The sequence below is a fragment of the Somniosus microcephalus genome, chromosome 3 (assembly GCF_052327205.1).
Source record: "Somniosus microcephalus isolate GS21.2 chromosome 3, FLI_Smic_1.0, whole genome shotgun sequence".
Lineage (NCBI taxonomy): Eukaryota > Metazoa > Chordata > Chondrichthyes > Squaliformes > Somniosidae > Somniosus > Somniosus microcephalus.
This window is the reverse complement of record NC_140989.1, coordinates 57,165,290-57,188,065: the sequence shown is the minus strand read 5'-3', so window position 1 is coordinate 57,188,065 and position 22,776 is coordinate 57,165,290. Positions and strand designations below refer to the sequence as shown.

At 45.2% G+C, this 22,776-nt stretch overlaps 1 protein-coding gene across 1 annotated transcript in view; it reads left to right on the top strand.

Annotated features, from left to right (window-relative positions):
- Window positions 1-22,445, top strand: part of gch2 (GTP cyclohydrolase 2) — a 128,478-nt gene extending 106,033 nt beyond the window's left edge. Inside the window, exons 5-6 of the mRNA XM_085980577.1 lie at window positions 11,913-11,997; window positions 19,172-22,445. Coding sequence (XP_085836703.1) covers window positions 11,913-11,997; window positions 19,172-19,298 — 212 coding nt within the window. The 3' untranslated portion in view covers window positions 19,299-22,445. The remainder of the gene's footprint in view (window positions 1-11,912; window positions 11,998-19,171) is intronic.
- Window positions 22,446-22,776: the final 331 nt, after the last annotated feature.

Genomic DNA, 22,776 nt, shown 5'->3' with positions numbered 1-22,776 from the left:
CTGCTCACCGATGCTCAGTTTGGGTTCCGCCAGGACCACTCAGCCCCAGACCTCATAACAGCCTTGGTCCAAACATGGGCAAAAGAGCTGAATTTCAGAAGTGAGGTGAGAGTGACTGCCCTTGACATCAAGGCAGCATTTGACCAAGTGTGGCATCAAGGAGCCCTAGTGAAATTGAAGTTAATGGGAATCGGGGGAAAACTATCCAGTGGCTGGAGTCATACCTAGCACAAAGGAAGATGGTTGTTGTTGTGTCGGTACCTTTCTACCTAGACACAGTTTAGGTCTCAGAACTCAGAGATTCAAACATGAAGTGCTTTATTGGAAGGAAAGGAAGTTCTGGAAAGTTCCGAACAAAGAGAGCTAAACTTAACAGAGAACACCCAACCATTTATCTCCTGTGACAGCGCCACCACAGGTGGGAGGAGAACACACAATAGAACACACAATACATAACATTTCCTCCCCTCTTAAATGGAAGGTCCACATTATTCCTCAACAGGTAAGTTACTTTCAATGCACTCAACGAACCTAGGGTAGAGGTAGACTGCCTCAAACCTGGACTTTACCCTGGGGTTTATTCTGCCCCAGTCTTGTGGGTAAGTCCGCAACTGCCTCTTCATCATGAGCGAAGCGGGGGAAGTTTTGGTTGTGGCATGCGGCTCGTTCCTGTAGGACAACAGGAAGCTGTTCAGGCGTTGTTGGATTGAGCCCTGACCTTGCGATGCCTTCAAGGCGTGCTTCAAAGTTTGCACAAACCTTTCTGCCTGGCCGTTAGTAGAGGGATGATAGGGTGCAGACCTGATGTGTTGGACACCATTCACATGCAGGAAGGTTGCAAACTCCTGTGATACAAATTGTGGACCGTTGTCACTTACGAGTTGTTCCGGTGAGCCATAACGGCTGAACATCTCACCAAGTTTCTCAATTGTTTTCTCTGCCGTGGTAGACCTCATCACAGCGACCTCTGGCCACTTGCTACAAGCGTCCACAACCACCATAAACATCTTCTCTTCGAAAGGACCGGCGAAGTCCACATGTACTCGCTGCCACACTTCTGCAGGCCAATCCCAGGGGTGTAGGGTTGCCAGCTGTGGAACATTCCGGACCCTTTGACATGGGGAACATGTTTTGGCTTTCTCCTCAATATTCCCATCGAGACCTGGCCACCAGAAGTAGCTTCTTGCCATTTCCTTCATCCATGGCCTGTATGAAGTTGTTGCAGTATAGGTTCCCTCAGAGGTGGCGGAATGATGACACGGCGTCCCCAAAGAAGACAACCTGCCTGGACGGAGAGCTCATTTATTTTTGAAACGTAAGGTTTCAAACTAGGAGAATCTCCTATAGCTCTCCCTCGAATGACATCGTCCATTACCTCAGACAGGACTGGATCATTGCGGGTGTACCTTCGCACCTGAACTGCAGTGACAGGTGCTCCCTCCACTTGTCTAAAGTAGAAGATGTCTATCTGACGAGGCTCTGGGGGAGTAACAGGCAAGGGTAGCCTCGAGAGACCGTCTGCGTTGCCGTGCAAGTCTGATTTGCGATATTTGATGTCATATGTGTGTCCTGACAACAGTAAAGCCCACCTTTGCATCCTGCTTGCAGCGAGAGATGGAATTCCGGTATGGGGCCCAAAGATTGAAGTCAATGGACGGTGGTCCGTCAGGAGTGTGAACCTTCTCCCAAACAGGTACTGATGAAATTTTCGAATTCCAAAAACGATTCCCAAGGCCTCATGCTCGATCTGCGCATAGTTACTCTCGGCCTTGTTCAAGGTGCGTGATGTGAAGGCGATAGGTTTCTCTTCACCCGAAGGCATGATGTGGGATATGACTGCTCCCACACCATATGGTGATGCATCACATGCTAGCTGCACGGGCAGCTTTGGGTCGAAGTGTGTCAGGACCTCCGATTTCAGCAATGCTTTCTTTGCTTGGGCGAAAGCTTCGTTGCACAGTTCAGTCCATTTCTATGTTTTGCCTTGACATAGCAACTGATGTAACGGCTTCAGCAATGTTGCTAAGTCTGGAATAAACTTCCCATAATAGTTAAGTAGCCCCAGAAATGAACGTAACTGGCTCACATTCTGAGGTGCTGGGGCCTCCACGATCGCCTTGACCTTTGACGGCGCCTTATGCAGGCCAGTAGCGTCAATCACATGCCCCAGGTACTCAACTGAAGACTGAAAGAATTCACATTTGTCTTTACGAACTCTGAGTCCGTACTCTTTCAGTCGTTGTAGTGTCGCATCCAAGTTCAGAAGATGATCCTCCTCATTTGTCCGAGTGACAAGGATGTCGTCCAGGTAGCACTGGACTCCTGGCAGTCCACTCAAAATCTGATCCATTGCCCTTTGGAATAGAGCAGGGGCCGACGTAATTCCAAACGGAAGGCAGCAGTACCTGTATAGCCCTTGTGTGTCACAATTGTCAGCAGCTCCTTTGATTTGTCATCGACATGCATTTGTAGATAAGCCTGGCATAAGTCTATTTTGCTGAACTTTTGCCCTCCGGCCAGGCCCGTAAAAAGATCCTCAATGAGGGGAAGAGGGTACTGTTCCGCAGACAGCACCGGGTTAATAGTCACTTTAAAATCCCCGCAGATTCGAACAGATCCATCCTTTTTCAGGACAGGAACAATGGGTGTGGCCCATTTGCTCACGCTCACAGGCTCCAGGACTCCATTCTCGACTAAGGCCTCCAAGTTAGCCTCAACTTTTGGCCTAATTGCATAGGGTACAGGTCGGGCTTTGTGAAACTTCGGCTTGCTGTCAGGTTTAATGTCCAGTCTCACGCTGATCTTTTTCATGCTCCCAAGTTCCCCATTGAAGAGTTCTGCATGTTTGTTTAACACTGCAGTCAGACCTGACTCCCCTTTTGACATCATGTGGACTGCAGGTCAGTCCAGCGTGATTTTCTCTAGCCACGCACGTCCCAGTAGTGATGGGTAATTTCCCTTTACCACATATAGTGGCAGTTTTGCAGTCTGTCCGTTCAATTTAATTGTCACCTCAATGACGCCTCTCATGGCCACAGGTTCGCCGGTATACGTCTTTAGCACAATGTTTGTTGGCTGATGGGTAAGATGCTTTAGCATTTTGTTGTAGACAGTGTCTGAAACAAGGGACACAGCCGCGCCTGTGTCCACCTCCATCCGCACTGATTGTCCCTCCACCAGTGGTGACACCCAATAGCCATTTGAATCACCTGCAACCGTCAGTATGTGCACCTCTTCCTCCTCAGAGGTGTCGCTCCCCTCTGTTTTGCTTGTTCCATCATACTGCACTGAATGAACACTTTTTTTCCTCTCTTGTCCAAATACAGACATTTTGCTTCCATGCTTCCCAGCTCTGTCTGTTCTTTTTTTACCTCTACAGGCGCGTTCAATGTGACCCTTTTTGCCACAATTTCGGCATTCCAGCTCCGTACACCAGCAGTCATTAGCGTGATGGCCCGTTTTCCCACAACGGTAACATGTGCCTTTCCGTGCACCTTTAGGCTCAGACGACACCTTGTGAACTCTCCCTGTTGAACTCAACTGGTGAGCCTCCTTTTCCGCCATCTCCATGGAGACACTAACTTCAATGGCCTTTTCAAGAGTAAGGTTGTCCTCAGTAAAAAGGCGCTTCTGTGTGGCTGCATTTTGCAGACCACACACAAGTCTGTCTCTAATGATGTCATTCAGCACCTCCTTGAACTGGCAGTGTTCCGACAACCTTTTTAAAGCAGCAATAAACATCATCACTGATTCCCCCTCCTCTTGATTCCGTTTGTGAAATCTAAATCTCTCAGCAATAACCAGAGGTTTTGGTGAAAAATGTGCTCCAAGAATTTCCACTAGTTGCTTATATGTTTTAGTTCCTGGCTTATCTGGCTGCATGAGGCTGCGAAGTAAATTGAATGTCTTCGGCCCGATTACACTCAAAAAGGTAGGCACGACATTTTCATTTGCCACCACATTCGCCAATACAAAATAGTCAAAACGTTCCATATATGCGCTCCATTGCTCCACATTTTCATCAAAATCACCGATGTTTCCTAATATAGTAGCCATCTCACGTTTCAAATTAAATTTTCTGTTTACTCACTGCACCCGTAACGTACGCAGATTCATCCACTCCTCGTTGCCACTTGTTGTGTCAGTACCTTTCTACCTAGACACAATTTAGGACTCAGAACTCAGAGATTCAAACAGGAAGTGTTTTATTGGAAGGAAAGGAAGTTCTGGCAAGTTCCGAACAAAGAGAGCTGAACTTAACAGAGAACACCCAACCATTTATCTCCTGTGACAGCGCCACCACAGGTGGGAGGAGAACACACAATAGAACACACAATACATAACAGTTGTGGTTGTTGGGGGTCAATCATCTAAGCCCCAGGACATTGCTGCAGGAGTTCCTCAAGGCAGTGTCTTAGGCCCAACTGTTAGATCCGTGGTTCAGTGGATAAAGAATTACACGGATGCTGTATATAAACAAACAACAGGTCTTTACTGGAGGAGGGTCATCTCTAGACTGGAGTACAGAGGCATGCGCACAGCTTATATACCGGTGTGGTTACTGCCGGTACTACAGTATACAGGAGCTGTAAAAAGTAGTTCTGACTTAAAGCACATACACTACAATTCCTCCCTTTTTAGATTAATAATACCCCCTTAATATTCAAATAACAATTACATTTTTACATGTACATTCAATAACAAAAAGTCAATTTATAGATTCAGTCTTTGGGGCGGCTTCCTGACCCTTTCGAGATAGCGCCTTTCCGGAGGTTCTTGTTCTTGGTGCAGAGGCGATTCTGACCCCTTTTCATCGGGTAGTTCATCGGGTTCCACTGCTACTGGGTCTGAAGTAGATGCTACCGGTATGTTGGGTTCATCCCCAGGTACTCGAGACATGGGGTTGACACCTTCCTGTGACGCTAAGATCTGATCGACGTGGCGTCTCACCATGTTCTCCCCGACATCCACTGTGTACATTAATGGCCCCTGCCTTGTACATATCGTTCCGGGTTGCCACTTCTCTGTTCGATAGTCACGGGCCAAGACTGGTTGCCCTACATTGAAGCTCCTTGTCGGCTTCTCGTTGATGTGCTGGAATTGTTTGTCCTCAACATTTCTTCGCACATTTGGTCTGAGCAAGTCCAGATGAGATCTCAACCTTCGGTTAAAGAACATCATGGCCGGGGTCTGGTTGGTAACTGCATGTGTCGCGTTTCGGTAGGCTAATAAGAAATTGTCCATCTTATGCTGTAGTGGAATTTCCTCGTCGCACATGACCTTTATCGCCTTCTTAAAGGTTTGTACGAACCTCTCAGCCAATCCATTGGTGGCTGGATGATATGGGGCGGATGTGTAATGCTTTACCCCATTCCTTTTCATGAATTTTTGGAACTCGTCGGACACAAACTGTGGTCCATTATCAGGGCAGATCTGCTCTGGCAAACCGTTTCTGGCAAATATGGCCCGTAGGACTGCAATCATTTTCTCTGTAGTGGTTGAAGACATCTTTATCACCTCAGGCCACTTTGAATGAGCATCCACTACTATTAAGAACATTGAGTCCATGAATGGACCAGCGAAATCAATGTGCACCCGTTGCCATGGAGAGGAGGGCCACTCCCATGGGTGTAGAGGGGCATGTGGTGGTGCATTTTGGACCTTCTGGCATCCTAAGCAGCTCTTAGTTAGGTCTTCGATTTGTTGATCGATTCCCGGCCACCACACATAAGCCCTAGCAAGGCTTTTCATTTTCACTCCCCACAGATGACCTTCATGTAGCTCCTTTAGCACTCTCTCCCTTAACTTGGGTGGAATCACCACTCTGGATCCACACATCACTGTCCCCTGGCATACTGACAGCTGTTCTCTTCTGGATGAGAATGCTGGCAACAGTGAGTCGCCATGTGTTGGCCATCCCCTCACCGTCAATTCATATACCCGTGACAGCGTCGGATCATTGCGGGTCTCCTTCTCTATATCTGCGTTTGTTACTGGCAATCGTTCAATTATCGACGAATAAAATATCTCGATAGGGTCCACTGCTGGTGCTTCCTCCACCGTAGGCAGTGGCAGGCGCGATAGCCCATCAGCGTTCCCATGCTGTTTCATGCCTTTATATTTTTTTCATATTGATTCACCCCTAGAAACAGGGACCATCTTTGTAACCACTGTGCAGTCATTACTGGCACGCCCTTCTTAGGATTAAAGATGGAGACAAGTGGTTGGTGGTCAATCAGCAAGGGGAACTTCTGCCCATGCAGATAATGGTTGAATTTTTTTACTCCCCATACTAGGCTGAGGGCCTCCCTGTCAATCTGGGCGTAGTTGTGCTTGGCTGAGGTTAGTGACCGAGACGCAAAGGCCACTGGCCTCTCCAACCCGTCTGGGAATTTGTGCGACAGCACCGCTCCAATGCCGTAGGGTGATGCATCACATGCCAAACGAATTGGTAGTGCTGGGTTGAAATGGGCCAACACCTCTTTTGATGTGATCAATTCTTTACACCTCTGGAAAGCTCGTCTACGTTCATCATCCCACTCCCATGGTACCCCTGTTTGCAGTAGGGTGTTCAGCGGGTGTAGCACCGTAGACAAATTTGGTGAGAACTTGTGGTAATAGTTTACCAGCCCGAGGAACGACCTCAGTTGTGACACATTTTCTGGTGCTGGAGCCTTGACTACTGCCTCAATCTTGTCAGGGGACTTATGTAACCCCTCTTCATCGATGATGTGGCCGCAATACGAGATCTGTTTCTGGAAAAACTCGCACTTGTGGCGATTAGCTCGTAGCCCATATTCCTTTAATCTGGCGAGCACCTTCTCCAAGTTAGCGAGGTGATCCCCGTCATTTTCGCCCGTGACCAAGATGTCGTTCAAATAACACTGGGTCCCTGGAATCCCTTGCAGGACCTGATCCATCGCCCTTTGCCAGATAGCCGGAGCCGAGGCTACTCCAAACACCAGCCGGTTGTATTGATAGAGACCTTTATGGGTGTTGATCGTAAGGTAATGTTTCGAAGATTCTTCTACGTCCATTTGCAAGTACGCCTGGGCTAGATCAATTTTGGTGAAGCGTTTACCACCAGATAGCGAGGCGAAAATATCCTCAATTCGTGGAAGCGGATATTGCACCGTGTGAAGGACTGGGTTCACTGTCACCTTAAAATCCCCACAGATGCAGACCTTCTTTGGTTCCCCAGGTGTATTACTCAACGACCTCTTCATTACAGGGACGATGGGTGTAGCCCACTCGCTCCAGTCCACTTTGGACAGTACTCCTGAATGTTCCAACCCTTCCAGCTCTGCTTCAACCGCTGGTCTGATCGCATAAGGCACTGGTCTGGCCTTCAGAAACTTTGGGCTTGCATTATCCTCTATTTTAATTGTTGCTGTTATTCCTTTTAGTGTTCCTAGTCCCTCCTGGAACACTTCTTTTGCGTCAGTTAGCATTTTTGACAGTTGTCCAGGTGTGAGGTCGTCATCCTTTTTGGCCTTCACCTTCAGTGCCTGTATGGAATGCCAATCTAAATGTATCTTCTGGATCCACTCACGTCCTAGCAGTGGTGGTCCTCCATTTGGCAATACATATATATCCATTTTAAGTATTTCCTGACCTTTATATGTCACTTTCACCCTTATTTTTCCTTTGGGGTAGACTTTTTTCCCTGTATACGTCTTCAAGACAATCTCTGTAACTTTCAAGGGTATGTGTGAAAATAGCCGTTTGTAGTCTCTTTGATTTATGACTGTTAGAGCTGACCCTGTGTCCAATTCCATTTCCACTTGGACTCCGTCTATCTTGAGTGTAACCCAGATAGTCTGGTGATCCTCTATTTCGGTTACATTATGTAATTTCAGACAACCCAGCTCCTTGCTTCCGGAGTCTGTGTCACTTTTCTGTTCATCTGAACCACTGTCCATCACCTGGTGTACCTTTTTGTACTTCTCCTGTGGAGATTTCTTACTGTTGGTTTTCTTCCCAGACCTGCAGACTCTTGCTATGTGTCCTGCTTTCCCACACTGTCTGCACACTTGGTCCTTGAAGCAACAATCTTTCTGGTCATGTGTTGTTCTGCTGCAGCGATAGCACTTCCCTGTTCCATAGGTCATTTCATTGGTGCCGTATTCTTGCGGTCTCCGTTGTATCTCTGCAGCGCCCCTTGCGGCTGCTTCGTGTGATACTGCCATATTGAAAGCTTTGTCCAGCGTAAGGTCCTTTTCTGATAGAAGCCGCTTCTGGGTTCCTTCACTTTGTAGCCCACACATAAATTTGTCCCTCAACGTGTCTGCTAGTCCCGCTCCAAACTGGCAGTATTTCGATAGCTTGCGCAGTTCCGTTAGGTACTCAGCATTGCTTTCGTCTTTGTGTTGGTTCCTTTTATGGAACTTAAATCGTTCTGCTATCAGCAGCGGTGTGGGGCTTAAGTGGTCCTGTAGGATTTCTACTATGCTTCCAAAATCCTTGTTTACCGGCTTCTCTGGGGTTATTAGATTTCGCAGTAACCCATAAGTTTTTGCACCCATGGAATTTAACAGAACCAGTGCTTTATTAGCATCTGGCACTTCATTCACCCTGCAGTACACCTCAATACGTTCCACATATGTCGCCCAATCTTCGACTTCATTGTCGAACGTAGAGATACTGCCACTCTTCGTCATCCTTGGTTGTGCGTTAACTATCCCCAATGGCGCCTCCCGCGCTTCCCCTTCTTCTCCGTTGGCACAAAATGGTGTCTCCCGTGCTTTCCTTCCTTCCCGTGCTCACCCGTCTTCTCCGCTGCGGCTTCGCAAAATGGCATCTCCCGCGCTCTTCCTTCTTCTCCGCGGCTCAATGGCACCTCCCGCGCTCTCCCTGCTTCTCCGCGGCTCAATGGCACCTCCCGCGCTCTCCCTGCCTCTCCGCGGCTCAATGGCGTCTCCCCTTGCTTCGCCCCGCAGACCCTGATCAGCCCGTGATCCCTGGCTGTGCTCTGCGCGTTCTTCTCTTGATATTTGTCAACGCCGCTCAGTCTATAACCCGGCTGTTTCTTACCCTCTCTCTCTCCGGTTTGCAGTATTTTTCCTCGACGCCGCTCGGTGATCAATCCCCGGCTGTGCCCTGCTCTCTTCACCCTCTTTCTTACCCCGTCGACGCTGCCCGGCTCTCTCTCTCTGCCGTCGGTCGGCTCCAGCCGCCACTGCTCGGGAAGGGTCTGCTCTGGACCTGTCGTCGGTCTCTTACTGCTCGTTGTGGCTGGGGAACCAAGCCCAGCTCTCCACAGCCTCCCCAGCGAAGTTGGATCTCTGCCTGACTGCTGGGCGGTTGCTCGCGGTCGACGCCCGTGTTCCTGGACTCGACTATTTTTTGGGGTTTTTTTGTTTAATGTTGCAGGTAGATTCGCATCAACACTCGTCGCCACTGTTAGATCCGTGGTTCAGTGGATAAAGAATTACACGGATGCTGTATATAAACAAACAACAGGTCTTTACTGGAGGAGGGTCATCTCTAGATGGAGTACAGAGGCATGCGCACAGCTTATATACCGGTGTGGTTACTGCCAGTACTACAGTATACAGGAGCTGTAAAAAGTAGTTCTGACTTAAAGCACATACACTACACCAACCATCTTCAGCTGCTTCATCAATGATCTTCCCGCCATCATAAAGTCACAAGTAGTGGTGTTTGTTGACGATTGCACAGTGTTCAGTTCCACTCGCAACTCCACAGACAATGAAGCAGCCCAAACCCACATGCAGCAAGACCTGGACAACATTCAGGCTTGGGCTGATAAGTGGCAAGTAACATTTGCTACACACAACTGCCAGGCAATGACTATCTCCAACAAGAGAGAATCTAATCACCACCCCTTGACATTCAACGGCAATACCATCACCGAATCCCCCACCATCAACATCCTGGGCGTCACCATTGACCAGAAACTTAACTGGACCAGCCACATAAGTACTGTGGCCATAAGAGCAGGTCAGAGGCTGGGTATTCTGCAGCGAGTGTCTCACCTCTTGACTCCCCAAAGCCTTTCCACCATCTACAAGACACAAGTTTGGAGTGTGATGGAATACTCTCTACTTGCCTGCATGAGTACAGCTCCAACAACATTCAAGAGACTATCCAGGGCAAAGCAGCCCGCTTGATCAGCGCACCGTGGCTGTAGCGTGTACCATCTACAAGATGCACTGCAGCAACTTGCCAAGGCTTCTTTAACCGCACCTCCGAAACCCTGACCTCTACCACCTAGAAGGACAAGGGCAGCAAGCGCATGGGAACACCACCACCTCCAAGTCCCCCTCCAATTTACACACCATCCTGACTTAGAACTATATCGCTGTTCCTTCATTGTCGCTGGGTCAAAATCCTGGAACTCTCTCCCTAACAGCACTGTGGGGGGACCTTCACCACATGGACTGCAGCGGTTCAAGAAGGCTGCCACCACCACCTTCTCAAGGGCAATTAGTGATGGGCAATAAATGCTGGCCTTGCCAGCAGCACCCACATCCCAGGAACGAATTTTAAAAAACTTGTTAACATCACCCCAACCAACTGCAACATCATTCTGTACATTTGTCTATCCCATTTCCCTCTGTACATTTGTTTATCCCTTTTTATGTGTAACCAGCTTCAGTTTTTATCTCCTTTTGGAACCAAATTAAGATGTCTCCTTAAGGGAGACCACTTCTATATTGCATGGGATAGGGTGATTACATGACAAGTTATTAAACATCTTAAAGGGCAACATTCGAATTAATTTCCCCATTAGTGACCTGGGCTTACTCTTATAGTTTGTGGAGGATGCTTCTATTTGAAGAATGAAGAAGACCCCTCGTTCTTCAAATGGAAGCACCCTCCACACACTGTAGGTGTAAGCCCATAGGGAATCTTAACTTTATGGTGTCATAGATATCTGATTGATCCAATTTCTGTGAGGTTCCTCTAATCCTGATGTACCTGCATAGACTTAAACTAAGCTAAGTACTTGTCCATGTGGCAGCAATAGTAGTTATCCACCTTGCATTATAGAATAGGATCTTGGAGAACATCCTGGTTCATATCTCAGAAGATGTCAATTTCAGGAGCATAGAAAATGAATTAAAGCAGGTAATGATTGGTCCTAGTGTGGGTCTTAAACCTGCATTTTTGTAAACTCATATCCTCACCATTTAAGTCATTGTACACATGGGGCCTAAAGTCCTAACTTGCAAAGAACTTGATGGCTCTAGTCAACACAAGGTTCAGCAAACTCCAAGGCCTCACTGTGGGTATTTGTGAAGCCATGGCCTAAACTTTTCATCAAAAGTGTCCAGTTCCATTCCTACTGAAAAGTTATCAATCATTCTTTTTGAAACCTTCTTTCAATAACATCTGACAGTCTTGTCTTTACATGCCTCATTTGCAAGGAGAATTTACATATTAAATAGAATTACATAAAATCTACAGCACAGAAACAGGGTACATGAGCCACCTCCCATTATAATTACCTCTTCACACACTACCCCCATATCTCTCTCTTCCCTATTCCCTCACTTATGCATCTAGCCTCCTCTTAAAGACAGCTTTTACAAGTTTGCTATAAAGGATCTTCCTGTTGTGGTTAGGATGTTGTTAACACAAAGTGACCAGAGGAAATCTTCCCCTTGGTCTCTGACCCTCTACATAGTTGAAACATAATCTTCATGCACATTACAATTTATTTTTTTAATACCCTCTTTGGTCTCCTACTTTTATGTAATTCTCAGTTGTCTTTTATATTCTACCTTAATGTCTTCCTTGCTTAATCCTTTCTTCTATTTAAAACTCCTTTGACTTACCCCTTAGCTGCTAGACATGTATTATCATATTTGTGAATAGCAACAAATTGCTGTGCTTATGTGTTGGCGGTGGGCACTGGAAACGTTTCCTATGTTTATCCACTGTAGTTCAAGAGCGACTGACCAAGCAAATTGCTGTGGCCATTACAGAGGCTTTGAAACCAGCTGGAGTAGCAGTTGTCATAGAAGCAACGTAAGCATACTCATTTCATTTAAGCCTACATTTTTTTGTTATATTTATCAGTATTAGTCATCTTGTCATTTTGGGGCAGGGGGAGTAACTAAGGCTTTACCCCATATAAAAAATTTAGCTGTAATCATTTTTATGTTGATATATTTAAAAAATATGCTGGATGAAGAATAGTTGTACATAAATCCATCAAAAAGGGAAGTGCATTCTACAGAATGATTACATAATGGAAGATGTTATAAATACTTATCAGGGTCTCTCAGTTGCAACTGTTACTATGTTTTGGGCTTCAACATTACTGGTTAAAGGCAACCTTTACATGGGAATGGGGCAATGGACAGCATTTTTGTCAGTACTGTACTTTCAATTCATTATGGCATGTAAATTAAACTAATATTTCTGTCCCATATGCAACCAATTACCTTTAAGTTGCCACATCCCTTTAATTTTACCCATCACCAATTGTAAGCAGTTCCTTAAGTTGACCTGCTGATCTGCAAGGACTCCAGTACTGCCTCAGTTCGGACCTGTTCTCCTACAATGTGCCATCATGTTGTAAGTTGAAGGTGCACATGGATTGACCTCAGAAGAGCATACCTGACTGCACCAGTGCGGCATTTCTTTCCCTATCCGATGCCAACCATCCTGTGGCTTCTCTAAGTGAGATTGGCAATAGAAAAGCATGCTAGAAATTTCCTTCATCTCTTGAGGCTGGTTCAGCCCCTGGAAATGGCAGAGACCTAGTTGTGCTGAGTCTCTGCCATTTCTGGGAGTTTCCTGCTTGTCTTAGAAGGGTTGGAACTTCTGTAACAGTACATGCCAAAGCATGATTTGCTCTCTTATAAATTGGCACATCAGTTTTTACACAATTCCATACCCTCACCAGGGAGTGGCTCTGCTATAGAAAAAGGTTGAGTGTGGGTGTGAATTGTAAGTGTTTTCCAAGAGATTTGTAATCTTGAAATAATTTATTTGAATAGTATTGATAGTTGTTTATGCAGCTGCACTCTGCTACGTAAAGTGAATAAACTCTGTAATGGGTAGATTTTTGAGAGTGCCTCCAGTACTGTATCCTAATCGGCTCAACCCTGATCTTTTGGTGTAGTAAGTAATGAAGGAAATTTCTAGCATGCTTTTCAATTATCCATTCAGTGACTGCACATAAAACCCAGCACTGATCTGCATACTTTGGCACCCCACCCGCTGACTATGTACCTCCCTCACTCCACTGAGTATGATTCCCAATGCCTCAGTGAGTATGTTTCTCAACACCCTACTCCACCCCCCAACTCCAGAGCAGGTTTTCCACCACCACTAATTGAGCATGTTTCCTAACATGCCCCACTCCCTCACTAAGCATATGCCCTGTCCCTCGTCCCCTCCACCACCCCTATTTCCCTTTCTTCCCCATCCTGTTCCCCTTCCCAATCCACGTCCATGGGTGCTCAGGCACTCTTGTCAGCCTTGACTCATTGGTAGCCCCGTCACCTCTGAGTCAGAAGGTTACAGCTTGAAGTCCCACTCCAGAGACTTGAATATATAATCTAGGCTGACACTTTAGTGCAGTACTAAGGGAGTACTACACTGCCATCTTGATGAGATGTAAAACCAAGGACGCATCTGCCCTCTCAGCAGGACGTATAAGTTCCCAGGGCACTATTTGAAGAAGAACAAGGAAGTTCTCCCAGTGTCCGAGCCAGCATTCATCCCTCAGCCAACACCATCAAGAACAGGTTAAATGGTCATTCCTCTCATTACTGTTTGTGGAACCTTACTGTGTGCAAATTGATTACCTCATTGGCTGTAAAACTATTTGGGATGTCCTGAGGTGTGAAAGGCACAAAATAACTGCACGTCCATACTTTTTTTTAATGTGGCATCTACTGATAATATCTACCACAGCACTGCGTAGAAACAGGTATCACCCAAATTCAAATTCAAATTCAAATCGCTTTATTGGCATGACAAGGTACATCTTATGTTGCCAAAGCATCGAAAAACATTTATGGTAGAACACATAAACGCAGATCTATTCATACAGTGTATAAACAGATATATCCCTGAGTGTATAAATATACATTCGTATAATTTGTATATACTCTTTTCTTAGGTTTACTGGTTGTCCCTCTGTTTATGGCAAGCTGTAACATAGTGTGCCGCTAAGGTTACACAGTTTCTCTGTTCCCCTAGTAGGTATGGGAGTTTTTGGTCGTCATTCAAATTTCTGAATTCAGGGCATATTTGTGAGAATTTTTGGTAGAAATTCTCCCTGATGCCCTGATATTTTCCACAAGTTGTGAGGAAGTGCATCTCTGTCTCCACCACTCCCTGACTGCAGTGAGAGCATATCCTGTCCTCTCTTGGCAGCCGGGTCTGTCTATGTCTGCCTTTTTCGATCGCCAGGCTATGTTCACTAAGTCTGTACCTTGTCAAGGTTTTTCTCAGTTTGCTATCCTTTACCATGGTCAGGTATTCAGCCATGTTGTATTGTCTGTTTAGGGCCAAGTAGCAATTGAGTTTGTTTTGGGTTTTTGTTGTTTCTGCCCAATATGACAGGTATTTTTCCTTTTGCTTAGTGACAATTGTGTTGGGTTGAATTCTCTGTGCTACGATGTCACTGTCCTGGGGCTGGTTATTGTTAGTAGTGTTAGTGGTTGCTTCACTGAGTCCCAGGACTAGTTGACTGAGGGTATTCTTCTTTATGGTCCTCTCTTGGCATTTCAAGGCTTCGTAATGATAGCAGTGGGGGTTGCTCATTTTTAGGTGTTTCCAAAATTTGGTGGCTCTTTTTTAGATAGTAATTATTAATGGATATTGGCCTAGTTCTGACCTGCATGCATTGTTTACGGTTTTCCTTTGAGTCCGGAGGATACTTTTACAGAATTCTGCATGTAGGATCTCAATTGGGTGTTTGTCCCATTTTGCAAATTCTTATTGTGTTAGCGGTCCCCACACCTCACTGCCATAGAGTGCAATTGGTTCAATTACTGATTTAAAAATTTTGAGCCAAATGCTAATTGGGATTTCTATTTGGATTGATCTTTTAATGGCATAGAAAGCCCTTCTAGCTTTCTCTTTCAGTTCATTCACAGCCAGATGAAAATTTCCTGTAGAGCTGATTTTTATGCCCAAGTATGTGTAGTTAGTGGTTTGTTCGATTTTAGTTGTTCCTAGTGTGAAATTTATTCTGGGTCCCTGATGTCTGGATCTTTGCTGGAACACAAGGACTTTGGTTTTTTGGGGGTTTATTGTCAGGGCCCAGGTCTGACAGAATGACTCCAGCAGATCCAGGTTCTGCTGTAGACCCTCTTTAGTTGTGATCTTAGTATAATAATAGATTTGTATTTACACTGCAAGTAATGATAGCATTATATGAGAAAGTGGCTTGGAGCCCTAGAATTAACATCAGCAATATAGGGAGGATTTGTTTTAGATACAGGTCTTACCACTTGTCAAAATAATCTTTGCCTCAGCTATTTTCTGATCTGGGTGAAGTGCTCAATTTAAATATGAAAATTTAGCACCAGCATTTTCAGATATAGCTCACACATGAAGAATGACCACTTGCTCACAGTATCCGAAAGCTGCCATCTCCTATAGATTAGTATCCCAGCAGGAGTCAGCTCCTTCAGGAAAGGAGGGTAGAAAAGAGGAGAAATCTAGAATGGGGAGGGAAAATATGATATTAAATTTAATGACAACTTTTTCTAACTTTGTTTTTTGAAAAGGAGTCCTGATGGTGACGGGGGGGTCTTTAAAATTACAGTTGTTGATAGGAACTTGATAGTACCGACCTTTCACCTCTGGGGCCTGAGTTCAAGTCCAGGCTGAACTGATGGGATGTACCTCTGCCTGCTAAAATTAAAGGAGTTCTGGGAAGTCTTAATGCAGTTCCGGGAAGTCTTAATGCAGTTCCAAGCAAGAATAGGCCTACAGCACTAAACCGTCCCTAACTTGACATTAATTGACTATCACTTAGAGAAGCAAAAGGAAATGGAAAACTATGTCAAGTAGAGGGTGCTGCTCTGCGATTGGGAGGCATGTTGTTGTTGGGTGTACTATCCCCGACTTGCAATTTGTTGATCTGACAATGGATGAATGAGATGGAAAGGTTTCCTCTCTCCAGCAATAACATTCTTCACCTTTATTTTTTATAAATATTTATTCTGGATGTGGACATCACTGGCAAGACTGGCATTTATTGCCCATCCCAAGTTGCCCTTGAGAGTGGGGATGAGCCTTCTTCATGAACCGCTACCGTGTGGTGAAGGTAATCCCACAGTGCTGTTAGGTAGGGAGTTGCAGGATTTTGACCCAGCGACGATGAAGAAACGGCGATATATTTCCAAGACAGGATGGATTGTGACTTGGAGGGGAACTTGGAGGTGACAGTGTTTGCATGCACCTCCTGTCCTTGTCCTTCTAAGTGATGAGGTTGTGGGTTTGTGTGCTGCTGAAGAACACAAAAATCACAGTAAGAGGAGGAGGTGGAAGTTTTGATATTAATTGTACATATAACCATTTTTCTTCTATGCATATATTTTACATTCAGACACCTTAACTGAAAGATGTGTGTTCTTTCATGCCTATAAAATCTTTTCTAACATTGCAGTTATATTATTCTTCATATTTCACTCCAGAGTATTGGTAGCTTAACTGACTATGGAAGTCACCACAACCAAGTTCAATTCTGACCTCTTTGGCTTTCCAGCTGGGTCAACAGGAGCAGAAAACTGAGCTGACCTTTCCCCTCCCTAGTTTACGAATACTGAGGACATTTGTAGAACCGTGACAAGAACCCAACGGAAATCAGATAACACAGAACAGAATAGCAAACAATCCTGGTACCTTACTGTCTGATGACTTAGTAACTCACCACACACTGAGGCCGCGATTTTGCCAGCCGTGGTGAGTCCGGTGCGGCCGGAGCAGACAGCAGCCTCAAACTCCGCACCTGTCTTCACCCTGCCTCCTCCAAGTGATTTTGCCCTGATTGGGCTTGTTAAGCCTGCCCTGCGAGGTTCCCGGCCAATTAAAAGGAAGCGGGTCAGATGACGTCATCTGACGTCATCAGCCGGTTTGCTTAAAGATGCCATGTCCACATTCATTTTGACAGTTGTGCTGTCAGTGTTCTACAGCATTGAGGTGCTGCAAGCACTGACAAACATTGCACAGAGGTGCACGGTGTTGTGTATGTAACCTGTTCCACCTTAAGAGAGCTTAAGCCTGTTCCACCTTAAGAGATGTACTACTTTCTCAGGCTGCTGTAGACGTAATACCGGGGGTGAACACACCGGTATATAAGCACTGTGCAGTAATCTTGTATTCAGAATAGTCCCTACCTCCAACCAGTAAAGACCTGTTTTTGATTGTTATTAATTAGTCTGTGTCTTAATTAACTAGATAACTCACAGATTTAACACACGGCTGCACCCAGGCTTTCCTATGCCTCCCTCCATATGCTTATTATGGTTGCACATTGCACAGGAGGACAGAAGCAGGGATGTTGTCAGGAGGACCTGGTTGCAGTGGCGCAAACCTTTCAATGATCACAGTAGATCACGAAACATTACTGCAAAGCCACACTCATCCTCCTGTGCCACTCATCACATCCCCATCACTCTGCCTTCCCTACCCTACTCCTGCACATCGTTACTCACACCAACTTACCTTTCACCTCCACCCATCCCTCTCTATCTACATTATCACTTCCCCATCTCACTAGCTACCCCTCACACTCACCCTCATCCTAGTCCAATCATACCAACTAACAACACACGAGGGTAGGCACTTGGGTGTTTTAGCCAATGTTCATGTAAACTTTCTGTTAATATGTTGTCAAGCATTGAAATCCTTATTGTCACCATTTTGCCTCCTTGGACAGATTTGTGTGCACCTTTGAAAGTGTCTTATGAGTTCCAATGAATGGTGAGACATAACGTCCCCACCCCCTCCCCCCACCAATGGTGATGAGTGTGAAAGGAATGGCGTGGACATTGTAGGGATGCTTTATGGTGCTAGTGTGGGGTGGTGCCAACCTGGTGCATCATGTGGCAGCCGGGGTGTACAGTGTTAAGTGAAGCAAATCTGGCTATGGTGAGGCCATCGCTGGCGTCCCGGGCAGCAATGTGCACAGGTGATGATGCCCTGTGTCCAGTGCAGCATCAGTTGATTGCGGAGAAGGTTGGTGTGGATGTTGGTGCTGCTGGTGTGCCTGGTGATGCTGGTGTTGGGGCTGATCATGTTGGGATTCTGAGGACCAAGGTGAGATTTTTTCAAGGATACCGATGCTGATGGAATAGACGGCAGGCGAGGTTGAGATGACAGAAGTAATCTGTCAATGGTGAGAAAGGTTGTTCCAAAGAAGTGACAGTGAATAGAGAGATTACTCCAAACACTTCAAAAGTGCATAAAGCTTAAAAATGGGTTCCAAATCATTAATGCTCCAGCTTCTAAAATTGGGAAGTGTACAGCTGTGAAATGGTAGGTTTTAGACCACTTTTGCAGCTTTCACCTATTCACAGCAATCCACAGTCATTGAGAACCCAACATACTTACCTGACGTGATAGCCGCTCTCCGAGATCCTCGTTGAAAACCTGGGAAAATGGTCAGTACATGGGAAAATGGTTCTTAACTACCTTTTAATAAACTTTTAACTATCTAAATTGGCTGACCTGCCGCTTTGGTGTCGGGTCTGTTCAGGGATGACAGACCCGACACGTGGGAAACTGACAAGGAGGCGGGTTTACAGCGGGATACCGACCTGCTGTCAATCTTTGTGATTTTGACAGCGGACCCGCCTCCATATCCGTACTCTGAGCGCTGGCAAAATTCAGCCCAGCAATAAATGTATTCATCTGAAAAAGCCACTGCACAACTGTAAAATGAAACAGAAAACAAAAAGAGACAGTAAATCCATTCAAATATAGTTGGAAATGATATTTTAACAGTTACACACAGTTAACCACTCTGTTCATACAGTTAAATACTCTAAATTAGATTATAATATAATGTGGCCTTAACCCATAGATGGACTATAAAAACCAGGCAAGGTGGCAAGGTAAGAGAAAAGGGCAACGTCCCAGCAACTTTTATCTTGTTAACATGAAAGAGATAACTGCTGTTTTAATGTATATTTAGAATTGACTATTAACTAATTTAAAATATTGTTTACAGGCACATGTGCATGGTGATGCGAGGTGTGCAGAAAATGAATAGCAAGACACTGACTAGCACTATGCTCGGAGTTTTTCGTGAGGACCAAAAGACACGGGAAGAATTCCTCATGCTGACAAAGCAGTAGAAGAACCATTCTCCGTCTCTCTCTGGCTGCAACTTTAGGAAAATCTGCTGACCTGCCATGAAAAGAGGATTATATTGAAGCAATAACTTCTGTTTGTTTGAAGATTAAAAGACAAAATGTTGACTCCTGCACAGCCTAAACGCTGAATGTTCCAAACAACCCATTTAGTTCAAGCAGTGGAGCAATATATTACCTGGATACTATAGAGAAACAGTATTTTGGTGTTGCTGTGTTATATTTGAGTAGGATAAAATGCATCATTTTTAGTGTGAAATTGTAGTTTTCCAAATAACTGCCTACATACTTAGTGCATCTAGGTGTATAATTCTGCAGATTCATTTAACCTTCCTAAAACTTCCTGGCGTCTAATTATTTAATAATACATAAATGCTTAAACCAATACAGTGGCAGGCCTAATGTTGACTGGCAGCTGATTTGATTAATTACCGGACAGAGAAAAGCAATTGACAGCAAGTTTAGGCAGTTATAAATTCAGAAATGTACAACCAACTCAACAAGTCGCTACACAACACTCTAATGTCTTTTGTTCAAAATTCAAAACGAGGTTAGGCAATGGCCTTTCACCTCTGCAAGCTGGGTTCAAATCAGCCCAGATTGATGAGTCAGATGTCTCCCCTGTCTGCTGACTTCAAGGCTCTTAAGGTGAACTGAGCCCTTAATTTTGCACTAGCTGGCAACCTCCGGCCGCAGGATAGCTGATGTGGTAAATGGAAAAATAGCAGTAGCAGGTGCACTTCTGAAGTTGTAGCTGAGACATATAGTTGGGACTGAGTAGAGGAAGCTTCACTTTACATAAGAGCTTAAGAACATAAGAAGTAGGAGCAGGAGTAGGCCATACGGCCCCTCGGGTCTGCTCCGCCATTCAATAGGATCATGGCTGATCCGAATCTAGACTCACGTCCACTTCCCTGCCCTCTCCCCGTAACCCCTAATTCCCTTATCTGCTAGGAAACTGTCTATCTCCGTTTTAAATTTATTTAATGTTGCAGCTTCCACAGCTCTCTGGGGTAGCAAATTCCATAGATTTACTACCCTCTGAGTGAAGAAGTTTCTCCTCATCTCAGTTTTGAAAGGGCAGCCCCTTGTTCTAAGATTATGCCCCCAAGTTCCAGTCTCACCCATCAGTGGAAACATCCTCACCGCATCCACCCGATCAAGCCCCCTCACAATCTTATATGTTTGATAAGATCGCCTCTCATTCTTCTGAACTCCAATGAGTAGAGGCCCAACCTACTCAACCTTTCCTCATACGTCAACCCCCTCATCTCCGGAATCAACCAAGTGAACCTTCTCTGAACCGCCTCGAGAGCAAGTATATCTTTTCTTAAATATGGAAACCAAAACTGCACGCAGTATTCCAGGTGTGGCCTCACCAATACCCTGTATAACTGCAGCAAGACTTCTCTGTTTTTATACTCCATCCCCCTAGCAATAAAAGCCAAGATTCCATTGGCCTTCCTGATCACCTGCTGCACCTGCCTACTAACTTTTTGTGTTTCATGCACCAGGACCCCCAGATCCCTTTGTACTGTAGCACTTTGCAGTTTCTCTCCATTTAGATAATAACTTGCTCTTTGATTTTTTCTGCCAAAGTGCATAACCTCACCCTTTCCAACATTATATTGCATCTGCCAAATCTCTGCCCACTCACTTAGCCTGTCTATGTCCTTTTGCAGGTTTTTTATGTCCTCCTCACTCACTGCTTTCCCTCCCATCTTTGTATCATCGGCAAACTTGGATATGTTGCACTCGGTCTCTTCCTCCAAATCGTTAATATAGATTGTAAAGAGTTGGGGTCCCAGCACTGACCCCTGCGGAACACCACTAGTTACTGATTGCCAGCCCGGGAACGAACCATTTATCCCAACTCTTTGTTTTCTGTTAGATAGCCAATCTTCCACCCATGCCAGTATATTACCCCCAATCCTGTGATTTTTTTATCTTGATCAGTAATCTTTTGTGTGGAACCTTGTCAAATGCCTTTTGGAAGTCCAAATACACTACATCCACTGGTTCCCCTTTATCCACCCTGTATGTTACGTCCTCAAAGAATTCGAGCAAATTTGTCAAACATGACTTCCTCTTCATTAAACCATGCTGACTCTGTCCTATTAAATTATGTTTATCCAAATGCTCTGTTATTGTTTCCTTAATAATGGACTCCAACATTTTGCCAACCACAGATGTTAGGCTAACTGGTCTATAGTTTCCAGCTTTTTGTCTACTTCCCTTCTTAAATAAGGGTGTTACATTAGCAGTTTTCCAATGTGCCGGGACCTTTCCTGAGTCCAGGGAGTTTTGGAAAATAATCACCAATGCATCCACAATCCCTACCACCACTTCTCTCAAGACCCTAGGATGTAGGCCATCAGGTCCGGGGGATTTATCCACCTTAAGTCCCATTATTTTACCGAGTACCATCTCCTTAGTGATTTTAATCATGTTTAGCTCCTCCCCGCCCCCCCCCATTGCCCCCTGTTTGTCCAGTGTTGGGATATTTTTAGTGTCCGCTACTGTAAAGACTGATACAAAATATTTGTTCAGCGTCTTTGCCATCTCCATGTTCCCTACCACTAGTTTCCCGGTCTCATCCTCTAAGGGACCAACGTCCACTTTAGCTACCCTTTTTCTTTTTATATAGCTGTAGAAACTCTTGCTATCTGTTTTTATATTTTTTGCTAGTTTACTTTCATAATCTGTCTTCCCTTTCTTAATTAATCTTTTAGTTATTGCTTGCTGGCTTTTAAATGCTTCCCAATCTTCTATCCTCCCACTAGATTTGGCTATTTTATATGCCCTTGTTTTCAGTCGGATACTATCCTTTATTACTTTACTAAGCCACGGATGGCTGTCTTTCCTTTTACTCCCCTTTTTCCTCAGTGGAATATATTTATCTTGAAAGATGTGAAATATCTCCTTGAATGTATGTGGTAAACCACTGTTTGTATTCCTGTTTGTCCTGTTTGTATTCCACTGTGTACATGCCTGGACATGCCTCAGCTGACTCCTCCCACAGGTCCTAGTATAAAGGTGACTGCTCCCCAGCCCTTTGTATCCTGGACCGGTCGACCACGCGTGGCAGACCTCCATTCTGTTGTTAATAAAAGCCTTTAGTTACTCTTCTAACTCTCAGTCTTTTATGAGTAATTGATAGCGCATCAATTTTATTAACAACATTTTTATAATGGAGAAGATCCTCACACCAGCATGCCTGGACTTAGATCATCGGGAGGCGGACTCATCCATCAAGTTTACTCACTGGCTTAAGTGTTTCGAAAAATTCCTGACCGCCTCCGAAGCAATCAAATCGGACGAGGACAAACTGGATGTCCTGACCTCCAAAGTGAACCACCGAGTGTACTCGGTCATCCAAGACGCGACCTCGTACGCGGACGCTATCAAGCTCCTCAAGGACCAGTACACGCGCCCAGTGAACGAAGTGTACGCCAGGCACCTC